The 22436-nt window shown below is 45.7% G+C and overlaps 1 protein-coding gene across 3 annotated transcripts in view; it reads right to left on the bottom strand.

Moving 5' to 3' along the window:
- The window catches only part of RNF185 (ring finger protein 185), a 30146-nt gene extending 9850 nt beyond the window's left edge, over nt 1-20296 (bottom strand). Inside the window, 4 exon segments of one of the 3 annotated variants that reach the window (NM_001083703.1) lie at nt 175-287; nt 2340-2358; nt 5079-5300; nt 20215-20296. In NM_001083703.1, the coding sequence (NP_001077172.1) occupies nt 175-287; nt 2340-2358; nt 5079-5254 (308 nt within the window). In that variant the 5' untranslated portion in view covers nt 5255-5300; nt 20215-20296. 3 annotated transcript variants of the gene reach the window in all.
- Between the last annotated feature and the right edge of the window lie 2140 nt (nt 20297-22436).

Raw genomic sequence — 22436 nt, 5'->3', positions numbered from 1 at the left:
AGCCCAGCAAGTGGCAACCTGGCTCCGCTCCCCTCCTGGCTGACTCCCATCTGGATCTCAAGCGTCTGGAAACTGAGGGTCTCTAAGCACCTACTAAAGGGTGGGGGTGAGGGGTGCTGAATGGAAGTGAGTATGTGTCCACGGGGAGCAGTAAGAGGGGCCCCATGGACTCACCTGGGGTCCTGCTGCCCAGTGCTGCCCCTGCCATAGAGCGGGATGACCTTGTCGCGGCTGATGCCAGCTTTGCAAACTGGACACACCTGTCTGTTAGGTCTCGTCTCCAACCACTGCAAGCAGGAGAGAAAAGTGCATGAAGGGCGGAAGCCCACCAGGGTGGTCTGTCAGAGCCAGCAGAGGACCAGAGGTCTCACGCTGGAAACATGAACACCAGCAAGGAACATCGCAAGGAACCCAAGTCTCTCATCCTGCACCTGGCACTTGATAAATATTTACTAGTGGTGCAATCAAAATTGCCTTTAAATGCTATCATAATTAAACAGGCTTTTTAATGCTTCGTTCTCTCACGGGGCTTCCCAGCAGGAAGCAACTGCAGGCCTGGAGCTGTGTCAAGAGGTCTGACAGACCCAGTCTCAGGTTAGGCGGCAGATATAACAAGGGCTTCCCAGGTGTCACAGTGGCAAAGAATCCACCTGCCAAGCCGGAGATGTAGGTTTGATCCCTGGGTGGGGAAGATCCTCCGAGAAGAAAATGGCAACCCACTCCAGTATTCTTGCCTGGGAAATTCCAGACAGAGGAGCCTGGCGGGCTATAGACCATGGAATTGCAAAGATTCAGACGTAACTGAGCACGCACATGTAAGTATAACAAACTTTATTTTTCTTTTTGGCCATGCCATGTGTTATGTAGGATCTCAGTTTCCCAACCAGGGATTGAATCTCCACCCCCTGCATTGGGAGCACAGAGTTTTAACTATCGGACCCCAGGGAAGTCCCAAAATAACAAACTTTAAATCTCCACCTCCTCAACAGGCCTCCTCAACAGGTCAATTGTATGATCCTGACAGTCATATTTTTCTGTTTCTTACTTTTACAGCATTTCCTCAACAACTATGTACCTTAGTCATCAGTATCTAGACATAAACTGACCATTTTCTGGTTATTTACTATGTGCTAAGGATAGATTTTTCTTATTATCTAAATTTGCTTAGTGTTTTTTAATGCATTTCCATTAATTTGTGCATTCAACTACTTCTTTCAAAATTAAAAACAACAATCCCATTTTGAGTTTTCTAGGTCCTTTCCCTGGTTGTATTAAAATAATTTTAGTTTTCTCAAAAACAAAATTAAAATAAAAATACATTACGTTAGTGTCTTTGTAGACATTAGATACTGATTTATAATCTCTCTCTCTATACATATACACACACATACATACACACTCAATATTTATCTTAAAGCATAAATTGTACCTTTAGACACAATGATACGTCATTTATCACACAAATGTGAATCTAGAATTTCAGGGCAAGGAGAACGCAGCATCTGACGGTTTTATACCCTACTGCCTTTATTTTACTGTCAAAGGCGTGAAAGTGTGCTGCGTGCTCTCTATCGATGTACAACAGACGTGCTCTACCAGGTTCCACTGGGGTCAGAACACACAGCCTGGAAACGCAGTGGAAAGCCCTCTCGCTTCCTCTGCTTCTCCCGTTCAGATTCTGAGGCTCCAGCGGTCTGGAATTTCTAACCTCCCTCTACATTCCCAAGCCACCTACGAGTACAGGGCTTGACTGCCAACAACCATGGAGACTGTCAGCCAGCAGCGATTATTCACAGCCAGCCATCAATGCCAGGCCCCGCTCTGTCCCACCAAGCAGGCGCCTGGGTCTTGGAGAAGACTTACCAACTGGTTTTCATAATAATCAAATGCTGGGAAAACAGACTTTTTCATAGAAGCTCTCCATTGAGACGAAAAGAGTTCTCCCCTTCCTAGTATTTTCAAGGCCTTTAAGGCTAGAAAGAGTGCTGATATGATGGGAGGTACTTTTTATAGAAACACAATCTCAACAATAAAATCTAACATACTATCACATCCAATCTGATTTACACATGAGGGAATGAGACCCAGAGAGGAGCAGCTTGCCAAAGCCACAAAGGCCACTGGCAGCAGTCAGGAGCACCCCGCCTGGGACGCCACTGACCTCTTGTTTCATCAAGTGGCTGTCAGCAGGCAGGTGAATACACAGGGTTAGGGGGAACACAGGCAAATGAGCCCACAAGCAGGGGAGATTGCAGCTGCTGACAGCAGTCTCCTGAGACCAGGGGTGTCTTGTGCAACCACAGCTGATGAAAGACAAAGTAAAATGCAATGCATCTTACCTGATGTAAACACGGCCAACTGCAAGAGTCCCCAGGGCAAGCATTCATCAAGGAGAAAGAGAAAGGGGGAAAGGTAAAAAAATGATTTCGTTAACAGAAACACTGGGTGTGGTGGGAGCAGAGAAAGGGGCAACAGGACTGAACTGTGGAGTACTGCAACCCACTGAGAGCCTGTGGGGACTGATGGTATCAGAAATTAGGAGAGACTAAGCTAAAGCCACAGAGGAAGAGAAGCAATGGGGACAAGACCCGAGTCTCTACCCTCGGAGTCCCACTACTTATGAAGATCCCCAGGCTCCAGACCCTCCCCAAACCAGCTTCTCTACAAAGCGACCTCTGGGGGGGTTACGACCTCTGAAGGAAACCACCAAAAGCTAAGGATCCTCCGTGCAGGGAAATTCACGGGGGCATCCTCACACACACGCACGTGCACACATGTCCTATTTTAGACTCAACTTCAGTGGGTTCACAGCCTCCTCAGGCCCACAAGGAAGGTGGGATCTAGACCCAATTTAACAAAATCTTCAGGCTGTTCTCAGCCCTGAGAGCTCTGCAGGCAGGAAGCAGCTTAAAAGTTCAACGGCACGGTAAAGACATCGTGAAATAATGGAAAGACGGGGACACTGCTTGGCAGAAAGGTCTACATTCAGCTTAGGGAGAGACTGCTACCTGATTTCTCATTTTACAAATGAAGAAACCAAACTCTGAAACATGAAACCACTTGCCTGTGGCACCAGGACTAAAACAGAAGTCTGGGCTTCCCTGGCGCAGTGGTAAAGAACCCTCCTGCCAATGCAGGAGACATGGGTTCAATCCCTGATCTGGGAAGACTCCACATGCCACAGAACAACTGAGCTCATGCACTACAACTACTGAAGCCTGAGCACCCTACACCCTGCCATCTGCAACACGAGAAACCACTGCAACAAGAGGCCTACAAGCTGCAACGAGAGGAAAACCTGCTCAGCAGCGGAGATTCAGCACAGTCAAAAACAAACAAAACAGAAGTCTTCTGGCTTCCAGTTTCCTGTCCCTCTGCTGCCCAGCACTGGGTGCTGGAGACATTTACAGAACTGAAGGAAAAGTTACTCTACCTCCAGATTTATTCTTTCTCTCTTCATTCATTCATCCACTCAACCAACAAACACTTGGTGCATGCCTACCAAGCGCTAGGACAGTAGAAAACGCAGACGCAACGTATCTCCTCTGGACTCAGACGATAATTCCTTTCCCAATTACTGAACTTTACCCTCATAACCCAGAACACACAACCTCCCTGGACATAACAGACACCTGACTCCAACGTTAACCCTGCAACTCCATTCCCAACAGAGCAGAGGGCACCCCAAATTGTGGCAGCTCTCCAGTGGCAACTTCCCTCACAGGCTGCAGGGGAGAAGACAGGGTGCCTCTCCAGGAAAAATTCCAGATTCTAACAATGATGATGGTCACTCCCAGGCATTAAACAACCACTGTGTGCCAGGCTATGGCTGAATGACTATTCCTGTTTCCGTGTCACTCAACAGTCGTCACACTAACCTTCGAGGCAACTGTCTCCACTTCACAGACAAGGAAGCTGGGGTTCAGAGCGAGGACAGCAGATTTGCTTGGGGACAAACCACTAGGGTTGGAAGCATTTGTTTCATTTTTGAATGTGTTCTTTCCAATGGTACCCTGACTGAATTCTTAATTTTTTAAAATCTTGGTTTTATGATACCTCAGTCACAAAACTAGAGTATCTTCAATTTCTAAGAGAGGGCTGATGACAAACAGTTCTTGCATAAAACTTAATCATCAAAGCAAGAGCCTCCAAAAAAAAAATCGCTAATAAATTTATCCTTTTCCCTGTTGCCAATTTAAACTTACTGACACGTTATTTAAATGACCCTTTCTTCACACCACTCCTCTGCTCAAAAATATTCAACAGCTCCATGTTCTGCTTAATCAAATCTAGGTTTGACAATCTAGCCCAATCCTCCTCTAACCCTCTTGCTTCTAATACTTCCTTGCCCACACAGCAGCTTCAGGTGTCACATGAACCTGACCATGCAAACCGCCTGCCTCGGGCGGCACGCTCTGCACCTTACCTGGCTGGCACTCTCATCCCTCTCGTTTCCCCAATTTAACCCTCAGGGTCCAGCTCAAAAGCAAGAGCAAAAAAATAAATCAATAAAATCTTGGCATCCACCCAGATTCTCAGAGCCAGGAGGGGCTTCTATAAGCACCAAGGCTGAAATGGACACGGACTCGGCCACTTCATTTTGATAAACGTAAAATATGGTAACAAACATCAGGATCACAGCTAAAACATAACATTTCTACATGCTCTTCTAAGTCACTGAATGCTCCCTAACAACCCTGTAAAATGAAGCACTGTGTGTGGAAGCACCTTGCCCACGGTCACTCAGGAGGAAAGTGGTGGAGTCAGGATTCAGGGCAAGGTCCTTGCTCAGGGCCATTGCACTGTAACTGCCTCTTGGCTCAGTGCAGCAAGTGGGCATGGAGTGGTGCTCACTAAATGGTGAGCACTGTCACTTCAGGGATGGGGTCAGGGAGCCCAGGGTGGGGACAGGACCTGTCCAAGGTCACTCAGTTTATCAGCAGCACAGCGGGGATGAGAACCCAGGTCTCCTGCCTTTGGGCCTGAGTATATCAGGACCCAAATGCTCCAAAACTGTCCAGGGCCACAAGCTTTTTAGACCTGGCACGTGTGCCCCAGAAGAACGGAAGGGTACTGACCAGAAGAGGTGGCCGCACAGGCTGATGACGGCGTCCTTGGCTGTGTCCAGGCAGATGTTGCACTCAAACGTGCTGTCCTGGCCCCCGCTCTCACCAGCGCCATTGCTGCTGCCACTGGGCCCCCCCGCACTGGAGCTGTCCGGGGACGCAGGGGCTGAGGGCCCCTTGCTTGCCATCCTTGGCCGTCAGCAAGCTCGGGGTGAAGACTCTCCCCAGGGAAATCTGAAAGGCAGAGACATGATTGCCCGTTTCTGCAGCCCACTCTCTGTGCCCCGCTCCACACCAACACCCCCATCTTCTCTCACGTCTGGAAATTCAGATTATGACTGAACCCTTGAGACTTCCTAGAAGTGGCAGAGGGTGGCAGTCGTGGGGTGTTAGCCAGAGAAAAATGACTCAGAAACTTTCCGTGAATGTAGCCCAGAATGGACCACGTAAATAACAGCACACAAGAAGAAGACAGCCTCCACTGGAACCAGGACCCCGTCTCAGTGTATTTCCATTCTCCTGGGGAACTGCCCAAGTGATAAATACACGCTCAATCAGACTGAAAGTTCACAGGCAGTGCTCATAACTATGGACGGCCTCTATGCTGGTGGGTGAGTCTGCTCAAGCCAGAGGATTGTGACCAGCACACACCAGAATACAAAGAAAACCCTGGAACCGTGAAAGGTTAGGAAGCTGGCAAGGACAAAAAGTCATCTGGTCCAACATTTTCCACACTGCCATCTTTTGCATTTTCCCTTCTGCTAAGCTGGAATCCTATCTACCTTATTTTGTCTAAGTCTACCAACTTTCAATAAAGAGAAGGCTATATCCCTGCTGAAAATAGAAAATCAGTATCACCTACCGTAAGTAAAAAATAAATATAAACATAATGAAGGAAAAGCTTTTACCCCTCAGGAAAACTGCAGCATGAGACCTCTTGGCTGACTAACGGATGCGGAGCTGAGGCTGGGACTCCTGACACAGTCTGTATTCACTCCACCACTGCACCACCACAGACCAAGCTGGGCACCACACGCGGGGAGAAACAGACCACCGTTCATGACCACCTCCAGTTCAAAGATCCACCAGGAGTTGAACAAGAACAAGCATGAGACCACCACCAAAGGATACCCAGAAATTCTAGCTGCAGAGTAAGAATTGGTCACCTCAGAAATTCCAAGGGGGAAATGCTAGCTGACTACCAGTCAGAGAATCAGAGGCTTGGATGCTGGTCACAGTTGAGCCTCCAGCTTGCTTATAGTGGTTCCAAGACCACTTGCTAGGTGGTCTTGAAACCCTCCCTTCTCCTCTCTGGGCCACGGTTTCCTCATCTGTAAACTGAGGCACTGGACTCCATGGTCTCCAGGTGCCCTCTCCTTCTCTGAGACTGCTGCGGCAGGCCATCCCACTCACTCTCTCCAGCGCAGGTAGGCCCACCACAAGTCTGGGACTCACCCCTGGAGCAACAGAAGACCTCCCTGATTTCAGCTTCCAGGGTACCAAGAGATAAGGACCAAAAGGCCACAGTCCCTTCAGGCCCAGGGCCTTCCTACACACCACGGACTTGGAACTCGGCGTCCACGAGCACCCCTCACCACAACAGCAGCTCAGTGACTTGAGCAGGGAGAGGCAGCCAGCTCAGCACCACTTTTTCACTCAGTTACATCATTTTACATAATGTCCCAGAAGAGCAGCTGGCTGCCAGCAGCACAGCACTGTTCTGGCCTCTGCTCCAGGTCTTCCCCGTGGTCCAGGGCTTCCACCTCTCCACAAGTCTGCTCTCTTCTTCACAGCATGGAGCCTGTCTGTGAGGGCCCCATTATGGCCTTTCTTTGTCATTCCAACTCAAGCACCCTGACACGTGTGTTTCTTTAAAAAAAAAAAAAATTTTTTTAAATTAAGGACTATATGTACAGATGTGGAAAGACAACCTTCAGTCAGGTTCACTGATGGATCTTAATGACAGTCGCCTGATGTGATGCAACAGGAAGCACACAGCACCAATAACAAAGTGTCCTCGCCCTAAAACACAGACTCTAATCAAGTCTGTAAAACAAATGACCATTTTCAGAAAATACGGGGCACAGAGGCACGTGTTAAACAACTCCAGGGAGCTGCAATCAGCAAATTCAGAATGTAGGAGTTTCTACAGGACAAGTAACCAAAGTTCTCCAGAAAATAAACAGCGCAGAGTTATAAACTGAGACTTGAGACACACCAGCCACTGGCAGCAGGCGGGTCTCACTGGAACCAGATTCACACAAACCACCTGCTCAAAGACGTTTGTGAGATGGCTGACAAAAACCGACTCAGCCTGGGCATTAGTTTATATTAAAGAATTACTGTTACTTTTATTGGTTGTGATAATGGCATATTTAAATTTTTTTCACCTGCTAGATATGTACAATTAAGTCTTTATGAAGGAATGAGAAAATGTTTGGGACCTGCTTTAAAGTACTCGAGGGGGAAAAGTGAAAGTGGAAAAAAAAGATGAAACAAGAACGAGGAAGTTGATGTTGCAGCTGGATGATGAATGCGGATTCATCGCATTATTTATGTGTGCTTGAAAATCTTCCATAATAAAAGGTACTTTACAAAGAGGTCAGGCTGCAGGAGAGTATAAGTTTATTTAGGTGAGAAGAAATAGATTATATAAATGAGTGTACATCCACACATTCACAAAGAAAATGTCTACACCGCACACACTATAAACTATCAACAGTCATTTCTGGGATTAGGAGGGCTGGGGAACTTTGCAGGTGGGGGTCAGAGGTCCTCCCTGTTTATAATACTGACATTTTTACCTGTATTCTAAAGTCAGACAATAACAATGCCCTTAAAAAACTTTTTCCCTGATGTTTCACTTCCCAAACCTGAGAGTTCTGAGCTGAAGTCCTGGCTCCACACTGACCAGCCGTGTAAAGGCCTGTGAGTAAAAGCCTTGATGGCTTGAGTATCTCACCAGAAAAATGAAAATGTCACACCTCCTACAGGCTGCTAAGGTGGCCGTATGAGATAACACAGTGACTTGTAGGAGCCACCAAGGTAGGAGGGGGCTGCTGCTGTGGGGAGATGCACATACACCCACTGCCCCCAACTCACTGCCCTCTCCATTCACTGGCCCTACAAGGCTCCACACAGCACATTTCCTACAGAGGCCTAAGGGGACAATCGGGGTCATGGCAGGTGGCAGGGTAGGAATGGCCAGGGGACAGTGACAGGTCACCTCAGAGTTTGCAGGGAATAGCAGTCCTGCAGCAGGCCAGGCACTGGGACAGGCCGGCATGTGCCGACTCTAGGTAGACCGTATCACTTTCTTTCTAATTCTTAGCAGACTGATCACGTGGTCCCTACCTAAGCTCTAGAGCTTCATCCCAGTAGGCACTCAAATATTTGCTGAGTGAGCGGGTACAGACACACATAACTGGTTTCAGTCAACTCCCAGGCCGGCCGCTCACACAAGCTCTCTCTGCAACGTACCCTGGGCCCCATCCCCAGAGCCTCCTCTCCCCACCTCCTGCCTTCCCTCAGGCACAGGAGCCTCACTGCACCAGGCCCTTCCCCGGGTCCATTCACTGAGCACCTGCAGAACACGATGTGGACAGAGCCTCTGGGACACTGGTCTAGAGAACAGAGGGCCCTGTCAGCTCAGGAACCAGATAGAGTAGAGAGGAAGTAGACCCCGGGCATATGTGCGCTGCCATCCTGCTGAAAGCTGGCCTGGTCCCCGGAAGGCCTCGATTTAGACCTGACCACAGAGGAGCCCTGCAGCAGTCCATTGTGTGCCCTTGTCCCTACCCCTACCGTTCTTCACTCCTGATCTGAACGCACTTTCCAGTTTTCAAAGCACATTCACATCTACTACCACTTCTGACTCTCACTCCACTTTACAGAGGACATCAGGCCAGAGATGTCAGAGGACCTGCCCAAGGTCAGGCCACTACACGTGTAATAATTCTGTGCCCGATTCTGACTTTCCAACACATCAGCACTCTTTTCACTCTTACCTGTTGCCCCTTTGACATGCAGCATTACAAAATTAAACATCTGGTCTTTGCTTTTCCTCAAATGTATTCCTCTAACTTTTTTGTTCTTTGCAGTGATTGCAAAGCAAACTCACCCTTCATCCATCTATGCCTGAGACCAAAGGATCTCTACTCCAACTACAATGGAGGCCTGGTGCTACCACCTGGGGTGACAGAGTCATAAAGAAGAGTAAGACCATGCTGAGTCCCTGGAGTCTAGAATAGGAGCTAATTATAATAATCTTTAACAAGGAGCTCCATCAAACTTGCCTGTTTTTCCTAAACACGGCAGCCCCCCAGAGATCTGGTTCCTAGACTCCCTCAGTGATTTAAACAGGATCTGGAACTGGATGGTGGGATCTTTGATCTTCATTGTAGGATCTTTAGTTGTAGCATGTGGGATCTAATTCCCTGACCAGGGACTGAACCCGGGTTCCCTGCATTGGGAGTGAGAAGTCTTAGCCACTGGACTATCAGGTAAGTCCCAAGAATGTGTATTTTAAATAAGTGTCCCCACAGTCCACTCCAGATGATTCTGATGAAGTGTTCTGGAAAATCAGCTCTCAAATAGTAGAACTCTACCAGAATGCAGTTTGGAAAGACAATAACCTCAAGGCTTGTCCTTCAGAATGCCCAACCCCAGCTACAGCCCACAGGGACCACGGAGAAGTCAGGTCAACTCAGGGGGCAGGCAGAGGCAGGGACAAGTCTGCCTCAGACCAGCCAGCACCTGGACCATCCGTGACAAAGCTGATCATTTAAAGAACAAGTTCATACCTTGCTCTGAAAAACATCTCTAAATCTGAGATGTCCAAGGCACCACACATAGTGCTGGGACTAAGGCAGGTTTGTAATACTCCATGATCCCTTAGGAACACCAAGCCTGGCAGCTGGAGTGGACTGACTGAGCATCCTCACTCCTACGACCTTCCCAGAGCTGGCCTGGCTTACCTCACAGGATCGAAGCAGAAGAGAGAAAGCAAGAGTTGCATATCCCTGAAGGAACTACCAGGGAATGTGAGCTCGTGAAGAAATCTCTTTGCAGTACTCTTGTGTTCAGTTCTCAGGTCCTAGAGAAAACTGCAGGAATGCATAATCTTCCTTTCCTGCCCCTTTAACTCTAAGAATTCCTTGACCAGAGTGTACAGAGACATCTGGAAACGTTGGTTCTAACTATGAAGATTACAGATTTGGATGATAAATAACTAGCATGATGTGAGAGGTGATCCCGCAGAGGTCTTGTTTCTATGGGCAGACACGTGTTCACAAAGAAGTCTTCTGTCAGGAACAGTGGCGAGCCCCAGCCTGTCTTCACGGATCATCAGGCTGCTGCTGGACACACAGGCAGAGAGGGGACCCACATTCTAAGAATGTCGACATCATACTCACAGAAGGTTAGAGTGGGAGGAAATCTAAGTAAGAGGGTGATTGAACTCGGAACACACAGAAACCAGGCCCTAAAATTTTGGCGTCTACGTGAAGTTTTGGTCCCACAGTTAGCTCACAGAGGCCCAGCCCTCAAATACAGGGCCAAGGGCATGAGTGGGCTTTCAGGCCCAGAAGGACAGAGGAGGCTAAGCAACTGGCCTCTTTTCCTTAGGGCTGCACGGGTCCTTTTCTTGGGTATCGCTAATCTATCTGTCCACCCAATCCCATACCAACCATCAAAGATTTATTAATGATCCTATTTGCCAGGCATTCAAGGCATAAATAAAAAAGGGTTTCAGTCTAAAGGGAGATACAGGCAAGTGAACCAACAGGCAGCCCAGTGTGCTGACAGTGGTGTGTACAGAGCGCCCGAGGGCAGGGCTTACTGGTGACACAAGACAAGTGGACAACTCAATTTGCCAAGTTCAGCATGGCTGGAGCCCAGAGCTCATGTGGGGGTAGCAGGGCAGCAAGGTCTGCAGCCGAAGCAGGAAGGAAAGCGTGGAAATCCTTGTGCCCTTCAGTCCTGGCCTGTCAGGCTGACATGCCCAGCTGAGCCACCTAACCCAGACCCACCTCACCTTCCAAAGGCTTCCATGATCCCAATGTCTCTTCCTTTCCCCACCCAGCTCCATCCCCTGGCTAAACTAAACTGGTAGATTCACACGACAGATTATAAGACCACTAAAAATTACCCTTCTATGAGGATTTTGGTTATGTGGGAATTTTTCTATATAGCATAAAGTAAAAAAAAAAAAAAAGCAAAATAGAAAATTATATACCAAACTGAACATACTGTATGATATTAACAGGTTAAAAGATACAGAAAAAAAGTGGAAGGGGCCCAAATGTTATCTGTAGTGTCTCTGGATAATGGAACCATGGGCAAATTTTTAAAGCTGCTTTTACACTTAACTGTACTTCCCACTTTTTCCATAGTAAGTACTACATTATTAAGACACAGAAAAATATGGGAAAATGTTAAATGTCCCAGAATTTCAGATCTTAGTACAGGACAAAAAGGAAAGCAATCTGATTAAAGATATCTATACTAACTTGTAATGATCCTTAGCATAATAATTATTTCAGACATTTCACATTTTGAAATTTTATTGATTTATATTTTTAATGAGTAACACTCATGTGGCTGAATTCAAAAGGCACAAAATGATCAGACTGAAAAGTCTCTCTCATCCATGCAACCTAGTCATCCTGTTCTTGGCCTTGGAGACCAATGGTTCTAGACTACATCTTTAAGACATATTCCAGCTTAGAACTGCTGGGTCAAAGGGTATCTAAAATTTGTAATTTTGTACCAACGCCTTTGAAAAAGGATGTGCAAATTTTTACTCCCATGAAAAATACACAAGAGTGTTTGTTACTCCCATCTTTGCCAACAGTATACACGTTTTCAAAAGAGAACGCATCCTAAGTCTCATGGGGAAAATAGGGTAATTTTGGCAGTTTGGGAAGATATTTTAAATTCACTAATTCATTTGCTAATTAACTATTAAAACCCATTATATCCCATGCACTAGACCAGGCCTTATAGGTAACAATTTCCAAACATAACACGTATTTGAGTGGAAATTCTAGGCTCAGCTGCTTCAACTTTCTCACATTGTCTTCAATTATTTGTTTTTCGGTGGGTTTTTTTTTTTCAGTTATTATTATTGTTTTTTTTTTCTTTTCTTTTCTTTTTCCTTTTTGTGTTTGTGGCTGCGCTGCGTGGCATGCAAGATTTTAGTTTCTCGACCAGGGATCAAACCCACGCTTCCTGCAGTGGAAGCACAGAATCCCAACCAGGGGACCACCGGGGAAGTCCTATCTTCCATCATTTCTAAATCAAAAGTGTTTTAGCTTGTTTGGCATCAAGTGTCAATGACTTTTCTTAAAGCTTACCAGGTTTCATAGGCAAGGATGGGGTAGGATTCAGATAACCCCAGCACAAACTTTCAAGGACCAAAAGGCTGCCTTCTGTCATTCCTTATACCACTGTCTTAAAATGTTCTTTAACTTTTTATGGGCTTTTGTCCTTAAAAATCATCATGGCACAGAGGAATATGATGGCTCTGGGTTCAAATCTCAGATCCACCACTTACTCTGTGACCTCGCGCATTACCTTCTCAGGCCTTTTTTACCCATCTGTTAAAATGGGGCAATTACCTTCCTCACAGGGTAGTTGGAGGGATTAAAGAGATAAAACAATGAGGGCTGGCACAGAGTTAATACCCCTCCACTGAGGTTTCACAGAGCATACTGAAGGTGTAACTACTTCTTCACACTCCCCACGGATCTATGCAGTCAGCAGATATTTATTTGATTAATTTGCTGAATGAATGAGTCAAAACTTCCCTTTCTGAATGAGCATTGTTCCTTGAAGGCATTGTAGATGAGACAGCAGAACTGTGTATGAGCAAATCCAGACCAAGACACGATTTTTGACCTGGGCAAAATCAGATTTCCCCCAACAGTGTTACGGTCAGGAGGGAACTGTTGTATCTATTACCACTATGAGTAACATCAGCTGACACTGTGCTCAGCCCTTTACACAAACTGTCTCATCCAATCTTCACAACCTGCCTTCGAGGTAAACACTCCCTACCATACACAGCACCCCCTGCGATGTCAGATTGAGGTGCAGAGTAGTTAGGTCATTTGCCCATGGTCACAGAGCCAGTCAGAGGCAGTTTTCAACTCCCAAGCCAATGTGCTCAATTAAGTACCTCAATGATTCATTTGTATGTCCTCTCAAGTCCAGACCCAGACCCTAAGTGCCTTAGCACAGGGCTAGACACCTCAAGAGCACCTCATAAATGCATGTAGGTTGATGGATCTGATGCCCAGGAGTACTTTGAACTGTACAACTCAAGATGAATCAATGTAGCCAACTAAAGCCGTAGAAAATCAGTGTTCTAAAAGTACAAGACATTCTTCAGGGATGTTTTTCAGAACTGGAAATGTTACATAACTGTTTTAGAGTAATTTTTTTCTTAAGCATTGTCCAAAACTCTTCAACAGATATAAGGGAAAAAAAAAAGATTATGGATATGGGACCATAGAAAGTTCAGGTTTCCCTAGATTAGTACCGATCTGTATTAGAGATAACACTACTCACACAGAGGATCAATTATTCACTGAACTGTCTTGCTTACTCCAGTTAAACACTCCCAGAGTCACATGCACAGTACGTGACAGACAATATACATTCAATAAATATGTCAATAAACAAAAGGGAATTTGACAATTTCAGTTCAAATCAACATAACTGGATAAAACATTGTATCAAAGAAAGATCTTCAGAGTGGACAGGTCCTAGGCAAGCATGGTGAATTTTTAGTATAATACAGTGAGAGGAACAACCTAGAGCCAGAGGGCCTAGTCCAGCTCTCAGCTGGCCCTCTCAGCTAGGCCAGGGTCCTCACCTGCAGATGGGGTGATTGTGTGTGCCCTTGCTTTGTCATCCAAAACCTTTTCAAAGTGAGAGTTCAGCTTTTGTTTTCATGTGGCCAGTGAATTGTTATTCAATTCAGAGTCTACAAAATCTCATTAATTCAAATTTTATCTGAAGCTGAGGACCTCTGAAAAACTCTAAAGACAGAACATCAAGAAAATGAATAAGGTCAACAAGATTTAACTAGGTAACAACAAAACTGTCTAAGAGTTTTAATAACGTCAGCATATACTTGACAAAAACAATGATCCCACTTCTCCTAAGGTCCTAAGGAGGACCATCAGGAGAGCATGCATAAAACAGATCAGGGGAGTTCCCTGTCTAGTGGTTAGGATTTGGCACTTTCACTGCTGTGGCCTGGGTTCAATCCCTGGCCAAGGAACTGAGATCCCACAAGCCATAAGGCCAAAGCGGGGGGAAAAAAAAGACATTATCAACAGAGTAAGAAAGCAACTTACAGAGTGGGAGAAAATATCTGCCAGTCACGTATCTGAGGGATCAATATACTGAGTACATATAGAACTCCTAAAACTCAACAGCAAAAAAATGAACAATCTAATCCAAAAATGGGCAGAGGACTTCAAAAGACATTTCCCCAAAGAACATATACGAATGGCCAATAACAACATGAGAAGATGCTCAACATCACTAATTATGTGGGAAATGCAAATCAAAGTATGACATGCCATCTCATACCCATTAGGATGGCTACTGTCAAAGAAAACAAAAGAAAACAGAAGAGCACAAGAGCTGGCGAGGAGGTGGGGAACCGGAGCCTTGTGCGCTTTTGGTGGAATGTAACACGGTTCAGCTGCTGCGGGAAACTGTCTGACGGTTTCTGCATTCTGCAAAATGTCTAGTAGGAGCACAAATTACTTTCACAATTAGAATTACTGGTGTGCGGATTTCCCTGGCAGTCCGGAGATTAAGACTCCACCTTCCAATGCAGGGGCTGCAGGCTTGATCCCTGGTTGGGGAGCTAAGTTCCCAAATGCCTTTGACCAAAAAATTTAAAAGAGCCAAAACATAAAATAGAAGCAATACTGTAACAAATTTTCAATAAAGACTTAAAAAATGGACCTTAAAAAAATTTTTTTTAATTAAAAAAAAAAAAAAAGAATAATTACTGGTGTGTTTTCCAGTCTAGTGAGAGCTGAATGCTTTGGAGTCCAGAGATGTATGAGGGCACTGGTAGCTCTGCCAACTCAGGTAGCAGCCCAAGGCCATCACCAGTCCTGACTTTGCCAACTACCTCTGACTCCTCAAGTCCCTGCCTGTGATCAGACAAACACAAGAGTAGCTCCTGAATGACAGCATCTCCTAGTGTTCTTATCATGTCTGGGGTGAGGCCGGGGTACCCCTTTCACTGGACGTGGCCATCCCAGCTCTGCACAGTCAGCAGTGGTTGGGCTGAACCAAGCTCTGAGTGGTCAGCAGTTTCAAATGGCAACTTACTCTGAACTTCACGCTCAGTCACTCAGTTGTGTCCGACTCTTTGGTAACCCCATGAGCTGTAGCCCATCAGGCTACCCTGTCCATGGGATTTTTCAGGCAAGAATACTGAAGTGGGTTGCCATTTTCTCCTCCAGGAGATCTTCCCAACCCAGGGATGGAACCCGTGTCTGCTGCACTGGCAGGAGAATTCTTCACCGCTAAGCCATTGGGAAGCCCTTTCAACATGTCCAAATCCAACTGCATTCAGATCAGGGCGTTACTGGCATTGCCTCAGATTTTGCAGTTCAGCTCATGCTGAATTACTTCAAGGGGCTTCAGGGGATCTGCACACTCTGAATATTTACATGCAAAATTGTACATGATGACAAGTAACTCAATTACAAAAGGGCTAAGGGTCTGAATAGACATTTCTCCAAAGAAGATGCAAGGATGTCCAATATGCACGTGAAAAGTTATTCAACATCACGTCTTAGGGAAATGGGAAATGCAAATAAAACTACAATGAGATGCCACACCACACCCACTAGAGTGGAAAAAATAATAAAATAATAAAGGACAATAACAAGTGTCGAACAGGGCGTGGACAAAATGGACTTCTCATACATTGCTAGTGAAAATATGAAATGGTGAGGTGCTGTGGAAAGCAGTTAGGCAGGTCCTCAAAAGGTTAAAAACAGAGTTGCCATATGACCTAGCCATTCCACTCCTAGGTATACACATCTAAAAGAACTCAAAATATGTTCACACAAACTTTGCACATGAATGTTCAGAGCAGCATGTCGTAACAACTAAAAGGCAGAAATAACTTACATGTTAATCAACTGACAACTAACCAAACAGTGCGTCCACGCAGTGGAATATTACTCAGCCATGGAAGGAACGCAGTACTGACACATGCTATGATGTGGATGAACCCTAAACACTATGCTTAATCAAAGAAGCCAGAGACAAAAGGCCACATACTATGTGATTCCAGATTAGTGGCTGTCAGGGGATGGGAAGAGGGAAGAGGAGGGAGAAACTGCTAACATGTACGGGGATTCTTCTTGGGATGATGAAGATACTCTGGAATTCAAACAGCAGTGAAGGCTGCATAACTTTGGGAACATTCACACATTAAAATGGTGAATTTCATAATATGTGAATTTTATCCCACCCTCTCAAAAACTTTGAGAAACATCTACAAAATAATCGGCCACCTCTCTTCAAAAATTTACAGTCAGGCTTCCCTGGTGCCTCAGTGGTAAAGAATCTACTTGCCAATGCAGGAGGCACTGCACTGATCCAGGAAGAGCACAGATGCCAAGAAGTAATTAAACGTCTGCACCACAGCTACTGAGCCTGCACTCTAGAGTCTGCAAGCTGCAACTACTGAACCCACTTGCCCCAACCACTCCAGCCTGAATGCCTAGAGCCAGTGCTTTGCAACAGGAGAAGCCACCACAATGAGAAGCCCACACACCACAACTGGAGAGTAGCCCCCACGCTCTGCAACTAGAGAAAAGTCCACACAGCAATGAAGACCCAGAACAGCCAAAATGTAATGAATGAATAAATAAAGTCATCTTTTTAAAAAAAGTTTACATTCATGAAAGCCAAAAAAGACTGAGCAACTGTCTCAGATTGAACAGACTAAGAAGACTTGATACTAAATGCAATGTGGGAAACTAGATTGGATCCTGGAACAGAAAAAGGATATCAGTGAAACAAATGGCAAAACTTGAATAAAGCCTATAGTTAGTAGTACGGTATTTATCCTAAATTTATCAGATAATTTTATTATGGTTATGTAAATGTTAACATTAGGGACAGCTGGGTTAAGAGTATGCTTGAACTTTATGCGTTATTTTTGGAAGTCTAAAATCATTTCAAAAGAAAAAGAAAAAAAAGTATATGGAGCAGGTCAGCGGTTGGCAAATTTTTTTCTGAAAAGCACTGTATAGTAAATACTTTAGATTTAGCAGATGATATGGTTTTTGGAGCAATTACTCTACTTTGCTGCCAAAAACAGTATGTAAATTAACAGATGTGGCTGTGTTCCAATAAAGCTTTATTGATAGAAATAGATTTGATTTTCTTTTAATTTTCACATATCAAAAAATATTCTTCCTCTTTGGATGTAATCTACACCATTAAAAAAAGTAAAAACCATTCCCAGCTCACAGGCCACACAAAAACAGGCAGTGGGGTCAGATTTGGGCCCCAGGCCAAAGACTGCAGACTCCTGCTCCAGGTCAGAATCTGCCAGTGTGCTTCCATTACCCAACCCCCCCCCCCCCAAAAAAAAAGTGCTTCACATCAATTAAGTTTGGCAACACTAGATTAAACAAGGTTAGGCACATTTCTTATCGACGTCTCAGTGCCTTTGACAAGATACTACACGCTGAGAAGCTCTAAGAAGGGGTACTCATACATAGCTTTTTCCAAACTTACTTTAACCACAGAATATTTTTTTCAGAGGCTTCTCTTCAGACTAGCAGCCTGAAGAACACATTATGGAAATCCTGATTAAGGTACTTTTTTAAAAGGAAAACTTCAGATTGAAAAGTTTTAAAGACACCACCAAATTAAAACCATTTTACTCAGCACCTGGATAACATCTGAATAAGCACTTCACAACTTTAAAAAAAAAATTCTAGGAAACACAAAAAAGGGAGGAAGAATAAACACAAGCACGAAGTCTTGGCTCAAATCTAACCTTTTTTTGGCAAAGGCATGTCAGCAGGATTGGGTCATAATATGGAACCTCTGTTCCATTGGGCAACCTAAACATTCTAACTGGTTTTTAAAAAGGGATCTGCTTGGAGTTTTGTAAATCACAAAATAAGGAGCTATGATGTTTTATTAGAAAACTAAAGACACGCTAGAAGCATTATCTGCAGACTACGGCTGAGAATGAACTGGCAAGTCAAGTCCATCAAAGGACTGGTTTTAATGCTGAAGTTAGCCAACAGATTGCAAAAATTCTCTCAGTAGACACATCATCTATAACAACACACTGCTAGAGAGAGGAAGGAGAAGGCAATGGCACCCCACTCCAGTACTCTTGCCTGGAAAATCCCATGGATGAGGAGCCTGGTAGGCTGCAGTCCATGGGGTCGCTAAGAGTCCGGCACGACTGAGCAACTTCACTTTCACTTTTCACTTTCATGCATTGGAGAAGAAAATGGCAACCCACTCCAGTATTCTTGCCTGGAGAATCCCAGGGACAGAGGAGCCTAGTGGGCTGCCATCTATGGGGTCGCGCAGAGTCGGACACAACTGAATCGACTTAGCAGCAGGAGCAGAGGAAGAGGAATTTATGTCCCGGGGCTGGGGGGAGGCTGGCCTGAACAACCTCAAGGGGATCTTTCAGACACAGGCTCCTCAACTCTGAGTCCAAAGAGTTTACTGGGTTTTCCTCATCAATCACAAAGTCTTCAGATTCATTTCCAAGTTGTTCTAGGAAAATAAGCTCCAAACCGAGGGGGTGGGGACCCTGCTTTGTTATTCATTCAACAAACATTAATGGCCCTGATCAGATGGGGCATTCCCAAGTCCTTGAAAAGGATGGTACACAGAACAAGGAAGAGATTACATAAATTCAGACCCACTGGCCTCACTTTTAGGAGATGTAGGCTGGGGAGACATAGATGTTAAAAAAAGAGGGCAGAAAAAAAGAAGTCAGCACCAGAGAAGACTTAAAAAAAGACTTAGAATTAGCCACTTTAAAGTTGAAAAGGACTTTCATCTAAAAACTCCTGCGACAGGAAGTACACCACCTCTGGAGGCAATCCATTCCATTGCTGGTCCCCTGTGACCACCCTTAAGTTCTTTAATTAAAATCTTGTCTTCCTGTAGAATCCACCTATTGGTCCTAGTTCCTGCCTCTTTCAACAGCAAAGATGAAGTGGAAGCTCTTTTCACCATAACATTGTTTTCGATGACAGTTCCCTTCCATTGCTCTCTTTTCTCGGCTAAACACCACCGCACCCTCTTCCAAAGATACTGAAGGAGTTCCAGTTGCTCAAAGCAAAGAATGGATTTCTAGAACCCACAGCAAGAAAGCACGTACCATCAGTGGGTTTCAAACATGGGTATGCAGAGGACCCCCGAGGAGTATGTTCAAAATGCGGTTTCCCCGGTTCCGACCCAGATTCTAAATCAGAGCTCTTATTTAAGTCCTGTACTGGGAAGTATGCACCCCACGGCATTTCAAAGCACAGGCTGTGAGAACCGTATTTAGAGAAACACTGCCCTGTTTCACAAGTGAGGAACAGACCTGGTACGCGGAAAGGACTCGGCACGGAAAGCATGACTGGCTGCTGGCGGCGAAGTCTCCAACTCTGGTCCTTCACTCCCAAGCCAACTCTATTCAGCCCGCTGCCCGGCCTCGGCCTCTCCACTGGGGGCAAACTCATTAAAAGCACCCCCCACGTGAGAAGCGGCCTCGACTGGGAGTCTGAGTGAGTTCCTGACTGGAGGGGAGAGTTTGTGGGAGCCTTCTCTCTACTTAGCCCTCAGTTTCCCCAAACTGTAATTGCTGGACAGAAGACCACAACATAATCCTGAACTCCCTCCTGGGACGAAGGGCCTGGGCCAGAGTCGGGCTTGAAGTCTTTGCGCTTCTGGGCTCAAGTGTCCAAGTCCGTGGGCCCGGTGAGGGCGGAAACCGATCCCCGTCCCTCAACCTGGGCGGCCCCGAGCTGACCCCCCACCCAACCCCTATGTACCTGCCTCTGCTCAGTTAACGCCGCCAAGGCCGCCCCAGCCTGTCAGCCCGTCGGTCGCTCAGCCAGTCTCTTACCTGGGTTAGTCTATCCGGCCGGACCTCGGAGCGCTTCTACGCGGACTCTGGTCAGCTGACGCCAAGCCGCCGCTTTCCGAGGAACTTCCGGCCCAAACCGGAAGAGGTTGGTCCATTGCGCTGTGCTCCGGGCCAGATCCTGGGCTCTAAGGTTCCGCCTGCCGGGAGGAAGGGAAAAAACACAAGGACTGTCTGGAAGCCTTTGAGAAAGCCAAGGTGTGACCATGGAAAGGGTCAGACAAGCTTGGAACATTTTGGAACGGAATGTCTAAGGATGATGGGAATCAGACTGACGAGAATATGTCAAAGGACCCATGAGCTAACTTGAAGATCCCACTGGCCAAATTGGGGCAATATGAGCAAAATACATGATGAGAGTAACAGAGTATAACCGATTGACTAAAATGGTAACCCAATGAGTCTTTACTGATATAAATAAAGAAGTGATCAAATAAATGGGGGAAGAGGGAAAATTCTTCTTTTTAGTAGACTGTGTGTGTGAGAGAGAGAGCGCACGCCATGTTGGACTCTTTGTGAATCCATGAACTGTAGCCCACCAGGCTCCTCTGTCCATGGAATTTTTCAAGACATAAATACTGGAGCGGGCTTGCTATTTCCTACTCCACAGGATCTTCCCGACCCCAGGGATGGAACCTATGTCTCTTGCCTCTGCTGCATTGGCAGGTGGATTCTTTACCACTGCGCCACCTGGGAAACCCTTTAGTAGAATGCTGACTAACAAATATGATGGAGTTAGAAAACCAGTTCAGTTTAGTTCAGTCGCTCAGTCGTGTCCGACTCTTTGTGACCCCATGAATCGCAGCACGCCAGGCCTCCCTGTCCATCACCAACTCCCGGAGTTCACTCAGACTCAAGTCCATTGAGTCAGTGATGCCATCCAGCCATCTCAACCTCTGTCGTCCCCTTCTCCTCCTGCCCCCAATCCCTCCCAGCATCAGAGTCTTTTCCAATGAGTCAACTCTTTGCATGAGGTGGCCAAAGTATTGGAGTTTCAGCTTTAGCATCATTCCTTCCAAAGAAATCCCAGGGCTCATCTCCTTCAGAATGGACTGGTTGGATCTCCTTGCAGTCCAAGGGACTCTCAAGAGTCTTCTCCAACACCACAGTTCAAAAGCATCAATTCTTCGGTGCTCAGCCTTCTTCACAGTCCAACTCTCACATCCATACATGACCACTGGAAAAACCATAGCCTTGACTAGACGAACCTTTGTTGGCAAAGTAATGTCTCTGCTTTTGAATATGCTATCTAGGTTGGTCATAAGTTTCCTTCCAAGGAGTAAACGTCTTTTAATTTCATGGCTGCAATCACCATCTGCAGTGATTTTGGAGCCAAAAAATAAAGTCTGCCACTGTTTCCACTGTTTCCCCATCTATTTCCCATGAAGTGATGGGACCCGATGCCATGATCTTCATTTTCTGAATGTTGAGCTTTAAGCCAACTTTTTCACTCTCCACTTTCACTTTCATCAAGAGGCTTTTGAGTTCATCTTCACTTTCTGCCATAAGGGTGGTGTCATCTGCATATCTGAGGTTATTGATATTTGTCCCGGCAATCTTGATTCCAGCTTGTGTTTCTTCCAGTAATGGATGGTAAACCTGGAGGAACAGGATGGTTACACAGTAAAGGGTCTCCCATAAATTACTTATTGACTACAAAGGGAAAATAAGAATTTTACAGAGGTTAGCCTTGCAGGTGGAGAAGGCAATGGCAACCCACTCCAGTACTCTTGCCTGGAAACTCCCATGGGCAGAGGGGCCTCACAGGCTGCAGCCCGTGGGGTCACGAAGAGTCGGACATGGCTGAGCAACTTCACTTTCACTTTTCACTTTCATGCATCGGAGAAGGAAATGGCAACCCACTCCAGTGTTCTTGCCTGGAGAATCCCAGGGACGGAGGAGCCTAGTAGGCTGCCGTCTCTGGGGTCGCACAGAGTCAGACATGACTGAAGCAACTTAGCAGCAGCAGCAGCCTTGCAGGACAAGTGAATCAAAATGATCAGAGTTAACATCACCAGTTATAGGTCAAGTAAAGATCATGTGTTTCCTGGAAGAGATCAAATTTGAATATGGACGTGGTTTTGCTGTTATTACAAATTGTATCAGTGTTAAAATTTCTACATTTGATAATTGTATTGCTGTTATAAGTTAAGAGAACTCCCCTTTTCTTAGGAAATACTCACTGAATTATTAGGGATAAAAGG

Source organism: Bos taurus, chromosome 17 (assembly GCF_002263795.3).
Source record: "Bos taurus isolate L1 Dominette 01449 registration number 42190680 breed Hereford chromosome 17, ARS-UCD2.0, whole genome shotgun sequence".
Taxonomy (NCBI): domain Eukaryota; kingdom Metazoa; phylum Chordata; class Mammalia; order Artiodactyla; family Bovidae; genus Bos; species Bos taurus.
Note: the sequence above shows the minus strand (reverse complement) of the source record. Positions and strands in the feature narration are given on the sequence as shown.